Raw genomic sequence first — 23,076 nt, 5'->3', positions numbered from 1 at the left:
GCAAGATTTACAAACACATGAAAAAAAGCTCATCATCCTTAATCATCAGAGAAATGCAAATCAAAACTACTCTGAGATATCACCTAACCCCAGTAAGAGTAGCCCACATAACAAAATCCCAAAACCAGAAATGTTGGCATGGATGTGGAGAAAAGGGCACACTTCTACACTGCTGGTGGGAATGCCCACTGATATGTTCCTTCTGGAAGGATGTTTGGAGAACACTTAGAGACCTAAAAATAGACCTGCCATAGGGATGCAAGGCTGGTTTAACATACGCAAGTCTATAAACGTTATCCACCATATTAACAGAGGCAAAAATAAAGATCACATGATCCTCTCAATAGATGCAGAAAAAGCACTTGATAAAATCCAGCATCCTTTTCTAATTAGAACACTGAAGAGTATAGGCATAGGTGGCACATTTCTAAAACTGATTGAAGCTATCTATGACAAACCCACAGCCAATATTTTACTGAATGGAGTAAAACTCAAAGCTTTTCCTCTTAGAACTGGAACCAGACAAGGTTGTCCTCTGTCACCTTTACTATTCAACGTAGTGCTGGAAGTTCTAGCCAATACAATTAGGCAAGACAAGGAAATAAAGGGAATCCAAATGGGAGCAGAGGAGGTCAAACTCTCCCTCTTTGCTGACGACATGATCTTATACTTAGAGAACCCCAAAGACTCAACCACAAGACTCCTAGAAGTCATCAAAAAATACAGTCATGTTTCAGGATATAAAATCAATGTCCACAAGTCTGTAGCCTTTGTGTACACCAATAACAGTCAAGATGAGAAGCTAATTAAGGACACAACTCCATATGAAATACCTAGGAATATACCTAACGAAGGAGGTGAAGGACCTCTATAAAGAAAACTATGAAATCCTCAGAAAGGAAATAGCAGAGGATATTAACAAATGGAAGAACGTACCATGCTCATGGATGGGAAGAATCAACATTGTTAAAATGTCTATACTTCCCAAAGCAATCTACCTATTCAATGCCATTCCTATCGAAATACCAACATCGTACTTTCAAGATTTGGAAAAAATAATTCTGCGTTTTGTATGGAACCAGAAAAAACCCATATAGCTAAGGCAATTCTTAGTAATAAAAATAAAGCTGGGGCATCAGCATACCAGATTTTAGTCTGAACTACAAAGCCATAGTGCTCAAGACAGCATGGTACTGGCACAAAAACAGAGACATAGACACTTGGAATCGAATAGAACACCAAGAAATGAAACTAACATCTTACAACCACCTAATCTTCGATAAACCAAACAAGAACATACCTTGGGGGAAAGACTCCCTATTCAATAAATGGTGTTGGGAGAACTGGATGTCTACATGTAAAAGACTGAAACTGGACCCACACCTTTCCCCACTCACAAAAATTGATTCAAGATGGATAAAGGACTTAAATTTAAGGCATGAAACAATAAAAATCCTCCAAGAAAGCATAGGAAAAACACTGGAAGATATTGGCCTGGGGAAAGACTTCATGAAGAAGACTGCCATGGCAATTGCAACAACAACAAAAATAAACAAATGGGACTTCATTAAACTGAAAAGCTTCTGTACAGCTAAGGAGACAATAACCAAAGCAAAGAGACAACCTACACAATGGGAAAGGATATTTGCATATTTTCAATCAGACAAAAGCTTGATAACTAGGATCTATAGAGAACTCAAATTAATCCACATGAAAAAAGCCAACAATCCCTTATATCAATGGGCAAGAGACATGAATAGAACTTTCTCTAAAGACGACAGACGAATGGCTAACACATGAAAAAATGTTCATCTCTATATATTAGAGAAATGCAAATCAAAACAACCCTGAGATATCATCTAACCCCAGTGAGAATGGCCCACATCACAAAATCTCAAAACTGCAGATGCTGGCGTGGATGTGGAGAGAAGGGAACACTTTTACACTGCTGGTGGGACTGCAAACTAGTACAACCTTTCTGGAAGGAAGTATGGAGAAACCTCAAAGCACTCAACCTAGACCTCCCATTTGATCCTGCAATCCCATTACTGGGCATCTACCCAGAAGGAAAGAAATCCTTTTATCATAAGGACACTTGTACTAGACTGTTTATTGCAGCTCAATTTACAATAGCCAAAATGTGGAAACAGCCTAAATGCCCACCAACCCAGGAATGGATTAACAAGCTGTGGTATATGTATACCATGGAATACTATTCAGCCATTAAAAAAAATAGAGACTTTACATCCTTCATATTAACCTGGATGGACGTGGAAGACATTATTCTTAGTAAAGCATCACAAGAATGGAGAAGCATGAATCCTATGTACTCAATTTTGATATGAGGACCATTAATGACAATGATGGTTATGGGGGGGAAACAGAAAGAGGGAAGGAGGAAGGTGGGTGAGGCCTTGGTGTGTGTCACGCTTTATGGGGGCAAGACATGATTGCAAGAGGGACTTTACCTAACAATTGCAATCAGTGTAACCTAGCTTATTGTACCCTCAATGAATCCCCAACAATAAAAAAAAAAAAAAAAAATAGACCTGCCATTCGATCCTATAATTCCTTTACTAGGTTTATATCCAGAAGACCAAAAGTCACAATGTAACAAAGACATCTGTACCAGAATGTTTATTGCACCCCAATTCATAATTGCTAAGTCATGGAAGAAGCCCAAGTGCCCATTGACCCACAAATGGACTAGCAAATTGTGGTACATGTATACCATGGAATACTATGCAGCCTTAAAGAAAGATGGAGACTTTACCTCTTTCATGTTTACATGGATGGAGCTGGAACATATTCTTCTTAGCAAAGTATCTCAGGAATAGAAGGAAAAGTATCCAATGTACTCAGCCCTACTATGAAGCTAAATTATAGCTTTCACATGAAGACTATAACCCAACTATAGCACAAGACTATGGGGAAAGGGCCAAGGAAGGGGAAGGGAGAGGGGAGGTTTTGGTGGAGGGAGGGTAATGGGTGGGGCCACATCTATGGTGCACCTTAGAATGGGTACAGGCGATTGCACTAATGTACACAGCTATGATTTAACAATAAAAATAAAAATAACTTAACCCCATACATGGTTGCCAAAAAAAAGGTGGGGGGAATTAAAAGGACATCACGTTTCACATTAGGTTACTCACTTGAAGGGAATTAACAAACATTCCCCACTTTCTCTGACAAAGCACTGGCTTTAATGTAAAGATATCAGACTTAAGGATATATGTCTAAAATTGTTCTAGAAATATATGAATGCAGTATTTAGTCTATTTAGAATTCATGTGTTAATATCAAAGTAACGGATGTTCCCTAAACTTAAACTAAAAAAGGCAAAAGCCTGGTAGTGTGGGAGGTAGCCAGAGAAGATCCCAAGAAGTCCAGGTTGGGGTTCAAACTGTCAGGGTCACTCAGGAGGGGCTAACCATGTGGTGGGTCACTCACATGTTCAGCAGAAGCAGAGCAAGAGCCCTGGGGAGTGCCAGAGTCAGATGGCTGATGAAGGTTGAGATTCTTGGAGGGTGGCAGGCCATTGTCTTTGAGAAGGTGATGGCCTGAGCCAAGACGTGAACAGGGACAGGTAATTGGTCATTGACATAATCCGCCAAGACATGAACAGGGACAGGTAATTGGTCATTGACATAATCCTGCAGGAATCATCATGGTTCTAATTTGATTGTGACTCTGGTGAATTAAGAACCGCTCACATTAGGGACACATAATACAGTTACATAGATTGCTACAGTTAGTTAGATGCTAAAGAGAAGGTAAGAGCCCTCACCAGTTTTTCTGTAACTTAAAGTCGTGGACTTTTCTGTGCCCCATAAAGAATAGTTTACAAGAGGATGCTTATTTCAAAGCTAAAATATGGTACTGGTAAGAAAATCTTGAATTATGGAACCCTTTGTCCCAGACCACTGTACAGGATGAATGATGAGGCTAGAAAGTTCTTCTTATGCTTATTCACGTCTGTTCTAATTGGCTCCAGGAGTCGGCGTGTGTGAAAGTGGTGGCTGCCGTGAGTATGTGGGACGTATGCATGGAGAGGGGACATCGAGACCTGGAGCAGTTTGAGAAGGTGCATCGCTACATCAGTGACCAGCTCTTCACAAATTTCGTAAGTGACTTTTTCTTCAAAGGCTGGCCTCCTTGAGGTCATCTCAAATGCCAGCTCGTGCAGAAGTCAGTGCCATAAAGACAGACATGCCCTCTGTGTTTATTGTATTTGTATCAGGATTCAATACTCAGAGCATATCCAATCTTTCAATTAAACTTTTTTTTTTTAATGTTTTTAGAGTTTCACTCTACTGTGGCATCAGCTCACAGCAACCTCAAACTCTGTGGCTCAAGCAATCCTCTTGCCTCAGCCTCCTGAGTAGCTGGGACTACAGGTGCCCACCTCAACGCCCAGCTAGTTTTTTAGAGACGGAGTCTGGCTCTTGGTCAGGCTGGTCTCGGACTCCTGAGCTAATGCAATCCACCCACCTCAGACTCTCAGAGTGCTAAGGTTATAGGTGTAAGCCACTGAGCCTGGCCTCTGGCTAGTTTTTCTTTTTTAGTAGAGACAGGTCTCACTCTTGCTTAGGCTGATCTTGAACTCCTGAGCTAAAGGGATGCACCTGCCTCAGGCCTTCCAGAGTGCTAAGATTACTAAGTACTAAGGTGTGAACCACCAGCAGTGGCCTCAAACTTTCAAAGAGACTTCCAGTTAACGAGATAGGAGGACCTATACGTATTGAGATAGATTTTTTTGTATGCAAAGGACAAAGGAAAACTGGGAAATTTAATCTAGTGTCACTATTGATGACTCTGATCAAAAGAAAGCAAATATAGGAGTAATAATTCAAAAAGGAATATTTAGGAATGTAGTTAAGATGTTACCAAATAGATCTTTGAGATGGTATAAACTACAGAGAAAGTATTAAAGGTCAAATTGCTTGGGGAATTCTAGATAGATAATATGTGGGGGTGTTTAATCCCTAGTTGAAAGAAATGGGCAGGATTTGGCAATTTCTTACAGATTTCTGGATGACTTGAGGCTGAAGACATGCACACTTTGGGAGCTTACAGATGCTCTACCAGTAAATTAACATACTTATTTATATTCTTTGTATGTTCAATACCCTACCCTCAATATCTGTCCCTATAAAAAAATCAAAGAGAAAAATTCAGCCAGACATGGTGGCTTACACCTGTAATCCTAGCACTTTGGGTGGCCAAGTCAGAAGGATTACTTGAGGCCAGAAGTTTGAGACCAGCCTGACCAAAAAATTGAAACCCTGTCTTTACAAAAAAATAAGGGAAATGAGTTGGGTATGGTGGTATATGCCTGTAGTCTCAGCTATTCAGGAGGGTAAGGCAGGAGGATTACTGGAGCCCAAGAGTTCAGGGCTATAATGAGCTATCATTCGACTACACTCCAACCTGGTAACAGACCCAGACTCTGTTTAAAAGAAAACCAAGATTTTTGAAAAGTGAAAGTAGATATTACCAAGTTACCATTAGAAAAGCTTTTATAGGCTCGGTGCCCATAGCACAGTGGTTACAGCCCCAGCCACATACACTGAGGGTGGTGGGTTCAAACCTGGCCTGAGCCAGCTAGACAACAAGGACGGCTATAACAAAAAATAGCAGGGTGTTCTGGTGGGCACCTTTAGTCCCAGCTATTTAGAAGGCTGAGGCAAGGAAATTGCTTAAGCCCAAGAGTTTGAGGTTGCTGTGAACTGTGAACTGCCATGGCACTCTACCAAGGACGACACAATGAGACTCTGTCTCAAAAGAAAAAAGAAAAAGCTTTTATGGATGTATGCAAGTTACTGTACTCCAGATTTATGTAATTAAATCTGGTATTAAATTCAACCTGTATAGTTACATATAACTTGTTACCAGACTGTGAAGTCCTGTTTATAATGAGTACATCATATGAATGTGCAGTTTAGCATTTATCAACCAAGGGGTTAAGCCGGGTTGCAAGCTCTGCTATGTGGGAATTGTTGAAGTATCAATGGGAAAGTTTTGTAGAGTCTGCTTCTGGCTCAGATCACCATTATGGGACACACAGGTTTAGCTTGTACACTAGCAGCAAAGCAGCTGGTACAGGACACGACGAAATCAGCCTCAAGAGTGTTTGGTCACAGATAAGAGATGCCTAGCAACATGCCTTTCTCATCCCTACAGAAGGAGAGGACAGAGCGGCTTGTCATCTCGCCCTTAAATCAGCTACTCAGCATGTTTACTGGGCCCCACAAGCTGGTTCAGAAACGCTTCGACAAGCTCCTGGACTTCTACAACTGCACAGAACGGGCGGAGAAGTTAAAGGACAAGAAAACCCTGGAGGAACTGCAGTCTGCCCGGAACAACTACGAGGCCCTGAACGCGCAGCTGCTGGACGAGCTGCCCAAATTCCACCAGTACGCCCAGGGCCTCTTCACCAGCTGTGTCCACGGCTATGCTGAGGCCCACTGTGACTTCGTGCACCAGGCTCTGGAGCAGCTAAAGCCACTGCTTTCAGTGAGTGCCTATTCCTTCTGGGGGAAAGTCACCTCTGAAGCTCTCCTGGTATTTTTCTGGTAATACGTAGTAGTGATATTTGAGAAATCATCCAAACTAGGTAGATTAAATGTGTCCTTAGGACAAGCCAGCCAGGAATTCTTGATCCCTTGATGGTGCCAGAAAACCTCTGGCTTTTGAAACATCTCTTTCCATCTTGAGCACGTCTCAGATGAGCCAGCCAACTTGGCCTGCAGGCAGTGCCCCAGGAGCTCTGCTTGCCAGGTGGATAGCTCACAGAGTGAACTGCCCCTGAACTTTAGCTTCCAGGTGGTTCTGAGGAGACTTTTGTCAGGTCTGGGATCTTTTATCAGTGTTCTCGTCTTTCCCTATGGACTCCAGTTACTTAAAGAGGCCGGCAGGGAGGGCAACCTTATCGCCATCTTCCACGAAGAGCACAGCAGAGTGCTACAGCAGCTCCAGGTTTTCACCTTCTTCCCAGAGGCCCTTCCAGCAACCAGAAAGCCATTTGAGAGGAGAACCGTCGACCGCCAGTCTGCTCGAAAGCTACTACTAGGCCTGGTGAGTAGGGAATTAAAGGGGGCAGGTGGCTAAGAGGGGGCACCCTGGAGCTAGACCCCTGGGCTCAGAGCCCACTACTGACACTGTCGGTCCTTGAACAAGTGGCTTACGTCTGTGCCTTGGTCCCTGCATTGCTGAAACAGATAATTGAACCTACATCATATGGTTATTATGAGGGTTATGTGAATTTATATATAAAAGGCTAATCACCTGGCAAGGAGTAAGCACTGTGTAAGTAATCTATATTATATCAACATTGATGACCTGGCTGTCTCTATAGGAGTTAAATGTCTCATAATAAATGGGAAATAAAGTTTGCATGCTCAGCCATCGTGGGCTTATTCATGTCATTTACTGAGCCTCACAGATGTACCTAACTGGTATGTGATGGTGATCACCTATAGTTTTCTTATAGTTGATGTGTAGTTCAAGCTGCTCTCTGAAAAGTTGTGTTTTTGTTTGTTTTTTTGAGACAGAGTCTCACTTTGTTACCCTCAACAGAGTGTCATGGCATCATAGTTCACAGCAACCTGACTCTTGGGCTCAAGCAATTCTCTTGCCTCAGCCTCCCAAGTAGCTGGGACTGCAGGTGTCCGCCACAATGCTCAGCTATTTTTTGGAGACAAGGTTTCACTCTGGCTCAGGCTGATCTCGAGCCTGTGAGCTCAGACAGTCCACCCCTTTCGGCCTCCCAGAGTGCTAGGATTAGAGGCATAAGCCACCATGCCCGCCCTTGAAAAGTTTGTTTCTTGGGGTTTTTTTTTTTTTTTTTTTTGAGACAGGGTCACCCTTCGTAGAGTGCTATGGTGTCATAGCTTACAAAAACCTCAAACTCCTGAGCTCAAGTGATCCTCCTCCCTCAGCCTTGCTAGTAGCTGGGACTACAGGTGCCTGCCCCAATGCCTGGCTAGTCTTTCAGAGACGGAGTTTTGCTCAGGCTGATGTCAAAACTCTAAGCTCAAGTGATCTACCCACCTTGGGCTCCCAGAGTGCTAGGATTATAGGCATGAGCCACCATGCCTGGCCTTCTGAAAAGTATTCTTGGATCTTAGCTCCCCTCCCCCAAGTTAAAGGAATAAATAAAGTGTTATTAATACATTAATCAGTTAGTGATGGGAACTGACTTCAAGGGTATATTAGTTTTGTTAGGCCTTTCTGTTTTTGATCATGTACTGGAAAAAAGCAATAGAGCCAAAGAATTAATGGCTAACTGCTTTTTTACTGGATATATATATATATATATATATATATTTTTTTTTTTTTTTGGCCGGGGCTGGGTTTGAACCTGCCACCTCCAGCATATGGGACCGGTGCCCTACTCCTTGAGCCACAGGCGCCGCCCTATATATATATATATATTTTTTTTTTTTTTGAGAGAGAGACAGAGTCTCACTTTGTCACCCTCAGTAGAGTACCATGGTGTCACAGCAACCTCCAGCTCTTGGGCTTAGGTGATTCTCTTGCCTCAGCCTCCCGAGTAGCTAGGACTACAGGGGCCCACCACAATGCTCGGCTATTTTTTGTTGCAGTTTGGCCGGGGCCAGGTTCAAACCCGCCACCCTCAGTATATGGGGCCAGAGCCCTACTCACTGAGCCACAGGAGCCACCTTTTTTTTTTGGGGGGGGGGGGGTTGTGGGGGGGAGAGTCTTACTATGTCATCCTCAGCTCACAGCAACCCCAAACTCTTGGGCTTAAGCAATTCTCTTGCCTCAGCCTCCCAAGTAGCTGGGACTGCAGGCACCTGCCATAACACCCAGCTGTTTTTTTGTTGTTGTCGTTGTTTAGCAGGCCTGGGCCAAGTTCAAAACCCACCAGTCCCTGTGCATGTGGCTGGAGCCCTAACCACTCAGCTGTGCGTGCTGAGCCTGGATGTACATTCTTTTTGAACTCAATTCTTTCATATTTTAAAAATTAGGGTACGGTACACCAAATTATATGGGCTTATAACCTAGAAGGCTGCTAATGCCTTTGCTTATATTTTTGCCCATAAAATCACTTAGACATTTATGTTACCTCCTTTATTTTTTCTTTAACTTTTTTTTTTTTATAGATGGGTCAAGAGAAAAATATCTCAGTTGTTTAGGTTAATCTAGAAAAATATAAGACCAACCTTGTAATATTAGCTGTTTTGATTCTTTAGGTGGTATTTTTTTATCACGAACTGTGTTAAATTTTGTTATAGCTACAGACACCAAAGCATTACCTAAGAGGTCATGATTTTTACCTAGCCACACGGGCTAGGAATCATCTAAGGGGGGTGGCGAGTAGCTAATTGTCACCGCCTTGTTTGTGAGGCTCTGACTGCATGTGGATTAGATACCCCGGGATAGTCGCCAGGGTCAGCTTTTACTTGGTGGCATCTCTCCTGTTCCCTTTCAGCCAAGTTACATGCTACAGTCAGAAGAACTCCGGGCCTCCCTGCTGGCAAGATATCCCCCTGAAAAACTCTTCCAAGCAGAGCGGAACTTCAATGCTGCTCAAGACCTGGATGTCTCACTTTTGGAAGGTGACCTGGTGGGCGTGATCAAAAAGAAGGACCCCATGGGCAGTCAGAACCGCTGGCTGATTGACAATGGAGGTAAGAATTTTAATCCTCAGATGAATGTGGCCAAATGAAAAAAAAAAAAAAAAAAAAAAAAAAGTGGTTTTGGCTATACTTGAATCCTGTCAAGCAAGAAAAAAACATGAGCGTCTTTGATGAAAGGGAAAAATAATCTTAAAAGTCTTTATCTGGTAAGTGTAATTAATGCCCAAGTTATTACTGAAACAAAACCTGTTTGGGGTTGTATTTTTGTTCTGACAAATTCCAGAGATTTATCGTGTAAGATCTTGCTGTGTTTTATGGCTCTGACAGGCAATAAATCCCGCCTAATGGGATCCTGGTTCTTCTCAGCCTATTCTGAGTGAGCCATAGAATCAGCTGCCTTCTCCCAATTTCTATAAATTTGTCCTGTATGGGAATTAAAAAACTAGGAGGGTTTCTTTCCTTTAGTTTTTGCCCCATAACAGTTTTATCTTATGACTACTTAGAGAATCACTTTAAAAATGTTTCACAGGGCTGGGCATGGTGGCTTGCACCTGTAATCCTAGCATGCTGGGAGGCTGAGGTGGGTGGATTGAGCTCAGGAGTTCGAGACCAGCCTGAGCAATAGCAAGACCCCTATCTCTAAAAATAGCCGGGCATTATGGTAGGTACCTATATTCGCAGCTGCTTGGGAGGTGGAGGCAAGAGGATCACTTGAGCCCAAAATTTTGAGGTTGGAGCTATGCATTCTACGAACAGTGACAAAGAAAACGTCTCACAAAAAAAGACAAAATGTGAAACATTTTGTTAAGGACCCAGTAAGGAAAGGAATATAGCTCAGTTTGGGGGGGAGGAAGGGAATTTGCAAAATTTGTAGAGTACAAAGGTTAATACTTGCCCTATAATCCTTTTTTCCACAGTGCCAAAAAGCTAAAAACCTCTGAAAGATCGAGGTTTTTTTTTTTAAGACCCCTTTTGCCACAACCTGGATCAAAGTAATGGGAGACTTTGCTTAAGACTTTGGCTTAGAACTGTAGCTTATAGTCATATATATTTTTAAATACTGGATTATAATCTGATTCAGAGAAATTGTTCACATCATATATAAACATAGTTGATGGGTCAAGTCCAACAGGAAAGGCAAACATCATAGCTTTCCCCATTTGTCAATGATGTGAGATTTTAAGCTTGATTTTGCTTATAATTGACATAATTATACATGTCTGTGGGGTATTTCTAGTAGATGACCAGTGTCCGATGTGTGATGATCAAATCAAGGTAATTAGCATATCCACCACTTTAAATATTTATCATTCTTTGTGGTGATAACATTCAGAATCATCTCTTCTAGCTATCTTAAAATATGCAATACTGTATTATTAGCTAGAGTCACCCTGTTGCATATCAGAACCCCAGAATGTACTCTTCCCAGCCAGCTGTAACTTTGACCCATTGACTAACCTCTTCCCATCCCTCCCCGCTGCTGCCTCTGATAACCACTGTCCTACTCTGCTTGTATGAGATCAGCTGTTTCAGATTCCATATGAATGAAGTCATGCAGTATTGGTCTGCATCTGGCTTGTTTCACTTAATATAACGTCCTCCAGGTTCATCTACATTGAGGCGGATGACAGGATTTCTTTCTGAATGGTGGTACTTTGCTGTAGGAACAGAGGAGTTTGGTTGTAGGGTGCTGGCCCTGTTGGGGGTGTTCTGTTGACTACCTTCCTCAAATCCCCCAAACATCTGGCCCTAAGAGTTTTAGATAAGGTTTATGGGTCTGGACAAGTGATATCCATGTATACACCTTTTATTACTGAACATTTTAGCATTTCTTGGTTTCTTTAAAAGCATCTTGTGGATTTTTTCTTCTCTCCTCACTTCTGTTTACCCAGAATAAGAGGTTGATAGTGGGGAAGGGATGGAGCGTCCCAGGGTGCTAGCAGGTGCCAGCCATTGATGGGGTTGGACATACCCTTCATAAAGTTCCTTGGGATTTTTATCTGCTCAGTCCTGAGAAGTGAAGCGGTAGTCAGAAGCCCACAGTGTTAGGGTCAGTGTCAGATCCTTTGCCTTCCCCATCTGCCCAGGAGATTTCTCCCTATTCATTTGGCTGATATTTATGGAGGGGCTACTATGTGCCAGAATGGGGGTGGGGGGGCAGAAGATACATCAGAGATCAAGAAAGAGAGAGGGCCCTTATTGTTGTGGAGGCTACATACTCTGAGTCTATGACTTGACAGTTTTTTTAGAATTATAAAAAATGATTCTGTGGATACTGTCTCAACCCCTAACTTATACCTAACAGTTTTAGCTGAGCGCCCTCTCCGTCATCTTGGGCAACTTCATAATGTAAACATAAGGCTATACCTGTGCCTTTTGTATATTCTCACAAGTATAAACGGCTTCCTACGTTAGAGCATTCTCACTGTAAGTCTCTGTGCTGTTGTTCCTATGCCTGGACATAAACTTAGTCAAATCTTCCCCTTAGCAGGGTCTGGATGTCCTTATTCTTTACATGTCCTTGCCCATTCCCAGCCATAGAGTTGTTTTTCTACTGTCTCTCAGTTGCCCGCCAGTCCCTTTTGTCACACGTGTTATGAGACTGTAACAAGAGTGACCTGGCAGGTAGGCCCAGCTCTTCACATCATCTCCTAGGACAGGACGTTTGAAGCTGTTTCATCACTAGGCATCTCACTTTGTGTCTGTTGCTGTTGACCTAGCTTTTGGTTCCCTACTCCTCCCATCCTTCTGCTAGGAGATCTTAATGTCTCTTTCCTTTCCACAGTTACCAAAGGCTTCGTGTACAGTTCCTTCTTAAAGCCCTACAATCCTCGCCGCAGCCACTCAGACGCGTCCGTTGGCAGCCACTCCTCCACCGAGTCTGAGCACGGCAGCTCCTCCCCCAGGTTCCTGCGGCAGAACAGCAACAGCACCTTGACCTTCAACCCCAGCAGCATGGCTGTGTCCTTTACCTCGGGGCCTTGCCAGAAGCAGCCTCAAGATGCATCCTCAGTGAAGGAATATGACCAAGACGCACTCAGTGCATCCTTAAACCTGGGCAATTCAGAGAGAGATCCTTCTAGATGCCCTTCAGACCCAGATGGCACATCTCAGCCTACCCCAGGGGACTCTGTAGATCCAGCCAGAGATATAAACCCACCTGCTGCCTCCCTGCGGAGCTACCGAAACTCTAGACATCCAGAAATGGTTGGTTACTCCATATCAGGGCGAAATGGGCAAGGTAAAGACCTCATAAAAGAATGTGCAAGAGCAGCCCAGGCTCTAGAAGACAAAAAAGAGCCAGCAAACAGCGAGCCAGAAGGCAACCAGGTGAGTGTGTCCCTCTCTGGCTCGCCACCGTGCCACAGGTGGCAGAAGGCATGTTGTAGGCAAGGCAGATGCTGGCCTGCGCGCGACCTGGGGTAGTCTGGAGATGAGTGCACAGCTGAGGTTATCAAGAACAAAGAAACTGCCTGCTGTGTGAGTGAGCAACTTGGCACCTTCCACAGCTGGTGCTTCACAGCTGTTCCCAGACCCCTTCTGGTTTGTCATTGGACATTGTTTTTGAGGCAGAGTCTCACTTTGTCGCCCCTGGTAGAGTGTCATAGCTCATAGCAACCTCAGACTCTTGGGCTTAAGCGATTCCCTTGCCTCAGCCTCCAAAGTAGCTGGGACTACAAACGCCTACCATACCCCCAGCTATTTTTTTTGTTGCAGTTGTCATTGTTTAGCTGGCACCATAACCCCAGTGCTACAGGTGCCAAGCCTGGGCTTTTAATTTTATTAAATCATAGCTGTGTACATTAATGTAATCGTGGGGTACCATGTGCTGGCTGGGCTTTTTAAAAATTTATTTAGCCATTGTTTAGCAGGCCCAGGGTTTGTTCGAACCTATCAGCCTCACTGTATGTGGCCAGCACCCTACCCACTGAGTTACAGGCGCCACCTGGGCTTTTTCTTTTTTTTTTTTGAGACAGAGTCTCCCTGTCATCCCTGGGTAGAGTGCTGTGGCATCATCATAGGTCACAGCAACCTCAATCTCTTGGGCTCAAGAGATCCTCCTGCCTCAGCCTCCTGAGCAGCTGCAACTACAGGCTCCCACTATCGTGCCCAGTTAGTTTTTCTGTGTTTAGCAGAGATGGGTCTCACTTTTTTTTTTCCCTCCCTGCAGTTTCTGGCCGGGGCTGGGTTTGAACCCACCACCTCTGGCACAGCCGGCTGGCACCCTACTCCTTTGAGTCACAGGCGCCGCCCCATGGGCCTCACTTTTGTTCAGACTGATCTTGAGCTCCTGAGCGCAAGTACTCTACCCACCTAAGCCTCGCAGAATGCTAGGATTATAGGCGTGAGCCACCAGGCCCAGCCCTGTTTTGGTTTTCTTAAATTCATAACTTCTGTGTTGACTGAAGATTCTTTCTTCCACCCTTTAGTCAAATCTCAAAGACTGAAAAGGTGTGAATTTTGGCTTTCTTTGAATATGCCTGGGCCACTGTGGTAGCCACCAGCCATAGTAGCTATTTGAAGTTAAAATGAAGTAAGATTAAATACTCAGTTCCTCAGGAGGACTCAACAGCCATGTGTGGGCAGAGCAATTGCAAAACATCCCCCACCACAGGGAGCCCACCACCTCATTGCTCCCCAAGGATTTCCATTTTCTAACTCCTCTTCTCTCCCTCCCACAGGTCTATTTTGCTGTCTATACCTTCAAGGCCCGAAACCCAAATGAGCTGAGTGTGTCAGCCAATCAGAAACTCAAGATCCTCGAGTTTAAAGATGTTATGGGAAATACAGAGTGGTGGCTGGCTGAAGTTAACGGGAAGAAGGGCTACGTTCCATCCAATTATATCCGCAAAGCGGAGTACACCTGAGCCTGTTCTGCCACCCGCCGGTCTCACCGCCTTTGCTTCCAGTCTGAAGGGTTCGGATGGTCCCCACAGAGGGCACCTGCCTCAGAGACTCGGGCCCTCCCTGCATCACTTTGCCACGGTGAGGTGGGGCACAGGGTGAGTCTCGCTGTGCAGGATTGGGTTGTAAACCTTGATGCTCACTAGAATTCCTAGAATCTGAGTGGACCTAAGGCTTTGCTCGTGATTTAGAGACCATGAGAAGAAAGTCCTGGGGGTCAGCCTTTGGAAGTGAGAAATTATCAGAAGACCAGTATCCTATGCACACAGGAAGCTGTGCTATAGTGTTAGGACATGTGCCATACTGCGTCTGGGGTGGCCCCGTGCTCCATGATCAGCTGGTGGACACTGATTTGGATGAAGAGTTATGGCTCTGGGAGCTTCTGGGCTGTGCTTTTACATGTGGCAAGGAGTTTGTCAGGACTGTACTGAACCTGGTGCATCAGACTTCCAGGACACCTCCAGCGCCCAGCACACTGTCGCACATGAGCCCCCTGATTTCTAAGGTCCCTAAAATACTACCTTCTGTAATCTTTGTTTCTTTCACTGCATCCCCAGATTGGTGATACAAAATCCAGCTGCTTTCTCCTTTTTTAGGAAGTGTCGAGGATCTTTTCCCTCATTCCTTCCTCTGAAAGTCCCGGTTCTCTTCCCTTGTTAGGTACCATCATTGACACTTTTCTGACAATCATCTCTCCTTTCTGCATTCTGGGTGATGTCTCATAGCCCTCTCGCCCTGGACTCACTAACTGGCTAGTTTTACTGAAATAAAAGGATAAGCGCTCCAGCCTTTCCATTAAAGTCTCTTCAGTGAGCACAGGGATGTCTTTCTCCATCATCCATTTAGTCACATCTACAGATGCAGAAAACATAAACGTTGACTTATTTAAATTAGGTGAAGCCATTCCAGATGTCACCATAGCCTCCATGCTTCAGAGATGACATTCAAAGCCAAATAGAGTCTGAAGTGCCTGATTACCCCTGCCAGTCTCAGGAAGATATTTCCTAACCCCTTACCCTGAGAATCTCCCCTGGAAAGGTCTATTAGAGCAGGGTTCTTATTTTTAAGATTTTCCCCAGATATGAAGCCCACCTTGGAACAGGAAACTGAATTTTGTCTTTTAGAAAGGGAATTGAGGTAATAGCATTAGGTATTTTTCCCCGTAAAAAAAGAGGGGTGGGAATTGAGAACAGCCTTACAATCCCTGCTCCTCCAAGTGCCCATTTGGCCTTAATTACCCTGGTGAGTTGGGCAGACCCTCATGGACTCCTTACCCACAGTGTCTTTGCTGATCGTGGTCAGAAGGCAGCCGTGCAGGGGTCTCTTGTGAGAGTGTTTCTATTTAGAGATGTTTATATTTAGCTATTTTATAAATAAAAGCATTTCTAATGGCCAGGATGGTCTTCTTCATTTCTCAGCGTGTTTCCTTAGACCACTTTGCTCTGGCTCCTGGGGAATGTCATGACAAGTCAGTGATACCCAGATTCTGGGGAACTGGGGGAAGCTCACTGAAGAAACACGGGTCAAAATTCATTTTGTCAAATATTTCAACAGAATTTCTGTATACCCAAAACACAGCCATGCTGCGGGTGGTTGCTTCTTACACTATAAAATTATAGCAGAACAGAAAAGCTGCGCTCGCTAAGGGAGAAGTATCTGCCCAGTGTTGTAGACATGGAAACCCGGGAGATAAGCTAGCATGGTCGTTCCCCAGCCATCCAGGCAGGCTGGGGGCGGCGAAGGGAAGGGCAGGACAAGTGTCGGAGATGGGATTAAGGACGGTAAGTGGGTGACAGAAGCCATCGTCCAGTGTTGATTAGGAATAGAAAACAGTCGAGTAGGTGACTATGGGGAAGAAGCTTATAGGTCGTCTTAGGTGGACCGTTTTATGGACTGGGAAAGTATGGTCCAAAGATACTCTGCATCGAGTTTTTGAGATATTATGAATTTACACTTGGCCTTTCAGGCTCTGAGTCTGCACCTTGTTCTGGGGCCAGACTGTCTGCCTTCCAACACATGCTGGGACCATGGTAACTTGCCCATCCTACGCTGCAGTTATCCTCATCCCCAGTAGAGACAGTAGTACCATCCACCTCAGAGTTGTACATGGAGAGTGCTAGAACATGGTGTCAACCAGAGGATGGAACAGGACTTTAGCATTCATCCTCCTACAGAGACATTTTGAACTACCCACATGCAAATACCTTCACAAGTGCTAAAGAAACCAGGTAAGAGATTATAGCACAAACCAGAACAGACACATCGAAGGGGACAGGAAGGACAGTTTTCCATTACATCACCTCTGCCCTGACCTCAAGCAGCACAGCAGAGAGAAAGAGCCCCAGAATTGGACCTCAATGCCAAGTCCCCCAGTAAAACTCTGTGCTGGCAGCCCCCCAAACCCCAGACTCCAGTCCTGTCTGCAGCATGCGCAGGTGGCTCACAGGGGCATGGCTGGAGACCACTACAGACACACACGTTTTGCTCAAGCCCACACACCTGCCCACCCTTGCTAGACATACAGTAATGGCCTTTGCATCTTTTTTGATCCTGCTGACCAGAAGTTCTGGCATCTATAATTCTTAGGTTTCCAGTTTGGGAAAAGCATAGAAGAGAGTGGGAAAGTGGTGAGTGCCAACAGACCATCTTAGTGGAAAGTAGAAATTACGTATGCACAGGGCTTAAACACGGCATTGTGCTTGATACTGTGTGCAGTGTGAGTCAACAATTTGATCCTTCTTATGTTTGACTCTTGATTCAAATCACAGGAAAGACAAACAGTCCTGGGAGGAGAATGCCACCCAGGAGCTGCTCATTTCCAGCCAGTAGCCATCACTCCCACAACATCCCCACCCACCCTCCAGAGCGCGCACCAAATTCCATGTCCAGCTTTGTAAATCTGGCAGGAGATTAAGGGATTTGGATTAGACCTAGGTAAGCAAAAGATCAAGGCCTTAGCAAGCCATGCTTCTCTTGCCCATCCCAATATCTGTGTCCAAAAAACTTGAAGGACAAAACCTACTGCAAATCATTCGAGAATAGTACAGACTTTTACTGAAGATTTCTCAAGTATGGGGGGAAAAAAGATAATCCTACATGTCACAAAGTAAAACTTCCTTTAAAAATCCTTTTAACCCAAAACATCTCTCTTGATCCCAAACAAACTAATACTTTCTTTTTTTTTTTTTTTTTTTTGTAGAGACAGAGTCTCACTTTATGTCCCTCGGTAGAGTGCCGTGGCCACACACAGCTCACAGCAACCTCCAACTCCTGGGCTTAAGCGATTCTCTTGTCTCAGCCTCCCGAGTAGCTGGGACTACAGGTGCCCGCCACAACGCCCGGCTATTTTTTGGTTGCAGTTTGGCCGGGGTCTGGTTTGAACCCGCCACCCTCTGTATATGGGGCCGGCACCTTACGGACTGAGCCACAGGCACTGCCCCCAAACTAATACTTTCTCCAGCATCAGTTCAAGTCTCACTCTTCCTTCTCTGCCTCAAATTCCCTCTCACCCACTTCCCTACTGCCAAGCTTTCCTTCTCATCCTCCCTCTCACTTTAGGTCAATTTAGTTTCTTACATTGACATTTACCTCAATTACCCACCAACATCATACCAGAACAAAGGCCTACTGGCCAAGCCATGCAAACAAAAGACCCTCAAAATAGGAGAGGGTTTATACATTTATACTTGGTTATTTTGTATTTTATATGATGCTAAAATGAGTAACTTGGGTCCAAGGAATGTGCCATGACACAATGCTATGTCTTCAAGAGCTCCTGAAAGCTTTCTACCCCAGGCAAGTTCGGGTATGTCAAAAGGTTCATCTTCTACTCACTCAGCTAAGACTGTAGCAAATGTTATAGTGTATTATTTCTATACCCCAAACAACACAGAGGTTAAAAATGTGACCAAATTTGCCCAGGTGGAAATAGTGAAGTTCAGATTTAAAGCCCAGTATCCCAGCACACAAGTATTTAACCGCTTGCCGTACAGCCCACTGGAGAGCACACCTGTTCTTCTCTGGCCCTAAGCCATTGAGTGACCCTCCCTACCTTCATTCCAGGGGATCCTTCATCTAAAGGAGAAGAAACTGATTTTTTTTTTTTTAGACAGAGTCTATGTCACCTTTGGTAGAGTGCTGTGGTATCACAGCTCACAGCAACTTCAAACTCTTGGGCTTAAGAGATTCTCTTGCCTCAGCCTCCCAAGTAGCTGGGACTACAGGCACCCACCACAATGCCCGGCTATTTTCTTACTGCAGTTGTCGTTGTTTAGGTGGCCAAGGCCAGGATCAAACCCACCAAACTTGGTGTGTGGCTGACATTGTAACTAGTGTGCTACAGGCACTGAGCCAAGAAACTGGTCTTTTAAATCCTAAAAAATTAAACGGCAATAAGAGACTAAGCCAGTCTCCATTGCCTTCGGTCAATGTGACAATATGTAACCTCCAGCTGTCTTTCTGGCCCTTCTACATAGAGATGATTTGGAGACCTGACCCCACTGCTCTGCTCCTGAACCCTTGGTTTTTGTGGAGCTTTCGTCCCATAAATCCAATCTTTGACCTACCCACTTAGAAATTGCATCCCAGTAGGGAAGTTCTCCTGCAAGAGGTAACTCTTTAGGAAATTTCCAAAATGCACCTGGTACCCAATAAATAATCTGCCTGGTTCTCTAATCTGTCCAATCATGTAGAGGCTTCTAGATAATTTTGGTCCTCAGTTCACTCCTAGGAGTCTCATGTAGCATCTATTCCAACTTAAGATACACATGCTGATTCTAAAATTCATATGGATGTAGGACAATCTTGAAAAGTAACTGGATAAATTGGATTTGATCAAAATTGATAACTTTTGTGCTTAAAATAACATCACCAAATTGAAAAAGCTGTCAGGCACAGGGGATCATGCCTATATAATCCCAACACTTTGGGAAGCCAAGGCAAGAAGATCACTTGAAGCCAGGAGTTTGAGACCAGCCTGAACAACATAGTGAGACCTCATCCCTACAGAAAAATAGAAAAATTAGCTGGGTATGGTGATACAGGTTTGTAGTCCAGGTACTTGGGCAGCTGAGGCAGGTGGATATCTTGAGGCCAAGAGTTTGAGGTTCTGGTAAATCGTGACAACAACACTACACTGTAGCCTGGGAAACAGAGTGAGACCCTGTCTTTAAAAGATTAAAAAAAAAAAAAAAAAAAAAAAGGCTTGGCATGGTGGCTCATGCCTGTAATCCTAGCACTCTGGGAGGCTGAGGGGTATGGAATGCCTAAGCTCATAAGTTTGAGAGCGCCTGAGTCAGAGCGAGACCCCGTCTCTAAAAAAAAAAAAAAAAAAAAAAAAATAGCCAGACATTGTGGTGGCACTTGTAGTCCCAGCTACTCAGGAGGCTGAGGCAAGAGAATCACTTGAGCCCAAGTGATTTCAGCAACGTGAATGAAACTGGAGACCATTTTCCTAAGTGAAGTGTCTCAGGAATGGGTCAACCAACACTACATATACTCTTTGATAACTGGGAACTAATTGATGGCACACACGGGCACAGAGAGAAAGGTTGTTGGAAATCAAGATGGGGAGGGGAGGGAAGAAGCAGAGGAAGAAGAACCTACTTACCTATAGTGAACACTGTGTGGGTGATGGGCACCATTAATAACCCTGACTTAAGCATTATAAAAGGGATATATGTAACAAAAACATTTGTACCCTCAATATTTTGAAATTTAAAAAAGATGAGATCTGACATCACCAAGATGGTGAAATAAGATTTTCCATTAGTCACCCCCCACCACCAATAGAAACACCATTTTGAATAATTATGTACATGCAAAGATAGTTTTCATAAGAGCTAAGGAAACAAGGTGAGAGATTATAGTACTTGGGCTTAGCACAGAAATAAGGCATATTGAAGAGGGTAGGAAGTTTTGCATTACTCGGATCTGCACCCCGCTCAACCCCAGACAGCATATAGTGTGGAGAGAGATATCCTCTGTGTGGGGGAAGAAAAGAAGTGAATACCAGACATTTCTCAGAACCCAACACCAACCCCTGTGGACCCAGTGGGGCCCAAGCCTGCCACCACACATCCAGGACCTAGGACAGCCTCCACATACTCAGGCTTCGGGTTTGCCTTAGTGCCAGGTTCCAGGCTTGTCCCAGTGGACCCAGGCACTAGACCTATACTAGTTATTGAGCAGCCACCACAGACTCAGGCTTAAGTTGCACTCCAGGATTGGGTCAGTCTCTGTGGACACAAGCTTCAGGCCAGTTCCTGGGAATATTGGCTCCAAGCCCACATTCACAGACCCAGGCTCTAGGCTCACATCTGTGATCCCAATGGACATGTCCTCCCCAGTGGATCCAGGCCTCAAGCCCAGCCATGCAGACTCAGGAGCCAGGCACACCTGCCTGCTGACCCAGGTACCACGCCAGCCTTCCTGGGGACTCCAGCAGCAAGCTTACCCAAGGCCCATGCCAGACAGCCTACCCAGAATCTCTGGATGAGCTGACTGGTGAAGGGCTTCCCTAGATAAAGCTGGTCTATAAAGACTGGGATAAGTTTATGCTTCTTCAGGTATTCAGACACAAGGATCAAAATCAAACACGTCATAGGAACAAAACCAAGCAGAAGTAAAGAAATGGAGATGCATGAACTGCCTGACAAAGAATTCAAAGTAATTATGTTAGGAAAGTTCAGTAAACTTCAAGAAAATAGAGAATTCTCTATTGACCAAAATTATAAATTTAACAGAGATTGAAATTATATATATTTAAAAAAATTCTGGAGCTAAAAAATACAATGGCTCAGATGAAAAATGCAAAAGAGAACATCAATAGCAGAATTGATTAGGTATAGAAGAAAGAATCTAAACCCACGGATAGGTTGGTTGGAAATATATAATCAGGACAAAAAAAGAGAAAAGAATAAAAGGGAATGAAGAAAGCTTATGGGATTTATGGGATAGAATCCAAAGAGCAAATTTGAGACAGAGGTGTTCAAAAACAGAAACAAGGGGATAGAATGTTTATTAAAAGAAATACCAAAATGTTTTCTAAAGTGGAAAAACTCGACTCGGCACCTGTGGCTCAAGTGGCTAAGGCACCAGCCACATACACCTGAGCTGGCGGGTTCGAATCCAGCCCGGGCTCACCAAACAACAATGATGGCTGCAACCAAATGATAGCCGGGTGTTGTGGCAAATGCCTGTAGTCCCAGCTACTTGGGAGGTGGAGGCAGGAGAATCACTTGAACCCAGGAGCTGGAGGTTGCTGTGAGCTGTGATGCCACAGCACTCTACCCAGGGCGACAGCTTGAGGCTCTGTCTCAAAAAATAAATAAAATAAATAAATAAATAAATAAATAAAGTGAAAAAACTCTGAGCAGATGGTGAGAGAATCTGACTTCAGCAACTATGATGCCCTGATTTTATCTGCCTGGCACCAAGTATATAGAACATTTTCCCTAATACTGGATGAGAGTAATATCAAAGTGGAAAATCAGTTTCCCCACCATCATGGGTTCCCTGGCAGGAGACCTGACCCTGTTTCAACCCATGGGAAGCATCAGTAGTGCCCAAAGAAATAACCCTGAGGACAGCCAGAGCCAAAGTGGGGAGGGGAGACTACCATCCTTGGCCCTGGAAACTCTCCTACATAACTCAACCAAAGGAGACACCAACTCAGAGTGGCTGTTCAATAGCACCACACTGTTAAGAGGTTCATTCTGCAGGTTCCCTGGGCACAATTCCTTAGCCGCCTTCCCACAGTACTGGGCTATACTCTGTGGGACTTCTCCCATTCAGAATGGGTGGCACTATGGTTGTTTCTCAGAACCAAGGCAAATCCGGGCTTAAGGTGCCAAAAAGGAACCAAGAACCAAGCAGAGAAAGAAAAACAGGTAAATTACAAAGAGTCTCTTATCAAACATTTCCAAAGGAAACCAAAAGAAGCCAAAGATGACACAGCTAAATATCCCTTCAAGGAAGAGACACAGACATATGTACTTCCACAAGAAACAGTAAACTGGGAACCATGACACCCTCAAAAAGACACAGCCAGAAGCCATCACTGACTAACGAGACAACAAGAATTAAAAATTGCAGTTTTAAGCAATCTTAGTCATCTCCACGTTAAATTTCTGAACTGCTTTTCTGTGCTATCAGAGAAGTTTGACAAAAAGATTAAAATAATAATAAACCCAGAAATCTTGAAAACTGAGAAATATATTTGCTAAAGTGAAAAGATCATTAGAGGGTTTCAACAACAGAATGGGTCAAGCGGAAGAGAGAATCAGTGAGCCCAATGGAAAACACAGAGTCTCACTGTCCCCTGGGTATAGAATACCATGACATCATAGCTCACAGCAACCTCAAACTCCCAGGCTTAAGCAATTCAAAGAAGATCCTAAAAACAGAGAGAAAAGAAGCAAACAACATATTAAGCGGTTCTTCTCAAAGAAAACCATACAAGCCAAGAGGGAGCAGGACATTTTCAAAGCACTGCATGTGAAAATACTGCCATCTAAGAAACTATCCAGTAAAGCGATCCTTCAGCTATAAAAGACAAGCAGAA

At 44.1% G+C, this 23,076-nt stretch overlaps 1 protein-coding gene across 3 annotated transcripts in view; it reads left to right on the top strand.

The window, feature by feature from the left end:
- The window catches only part of DNMBP (dynamin binding protein), a 132,337-nt gene extending 116,431 nt beyond the window's left edge, over nucleotides 1-15,906 (top strand). For all 3 annotated transcript variants that reach the window (XM_053582926.1, XM_053582925.1, XM_053582927.1), the window contains 6 exons: nucleotides 3,998-4,126; nucleotides 6,187-6,519; nucleotides 6,901-7,080; nucleotides 9,461-9,659; nucleotides 12,394-12,938; nucleotides 14,291-15,906. In XM_053582926.1, the coding sequence (XP_053438901.1) occupies nucleotides 3,998-4,126; nucleotides 6,187-6,519; nucleotides 6,901-7,080; nucleotides 9,461-9,659; nucleotides 12,394-12,938; nucleotides 14,291-14,476 (1,572 nt within the window). In that variant the 3' untranslated portion in view covers nucleotides 14,477-15,906. The remainder of the gene's footprint in view (nucleotides 1-3,997; nucleotides 4,127-6,186; nucleotides 6,520-6,900; nucleotides 7,081-9,460; nucleotides 9,660-12,393; nucleotides 12,939-14,290) is intronic.
- The last annotated feature ends 7,170 nt before the right edge of the window (nucleotides 15,907-23,076 follow it).

The sequence above is a fragment of the Nycticebus coucang genome, chromosome 3, assembly GCF_027406575.1.
Source record: "Nycticebus coucang isolate mNycCou1 chromosome 3, mNycCou1.pri, whole genome shotgun sequence".
In the NCBI taxonomy this organism is placed as follows: domain Eukaryota; kingdom Metazoa; phylum Chordata; class Mammalia; order Primates; family Lorisidae; genus Nycticebus; species Nycticebus coucang.
Note: the sequence above shows the minus strand (reverse complement) of the source record. Positions and strands in the feature narration are given on the sequence as shown.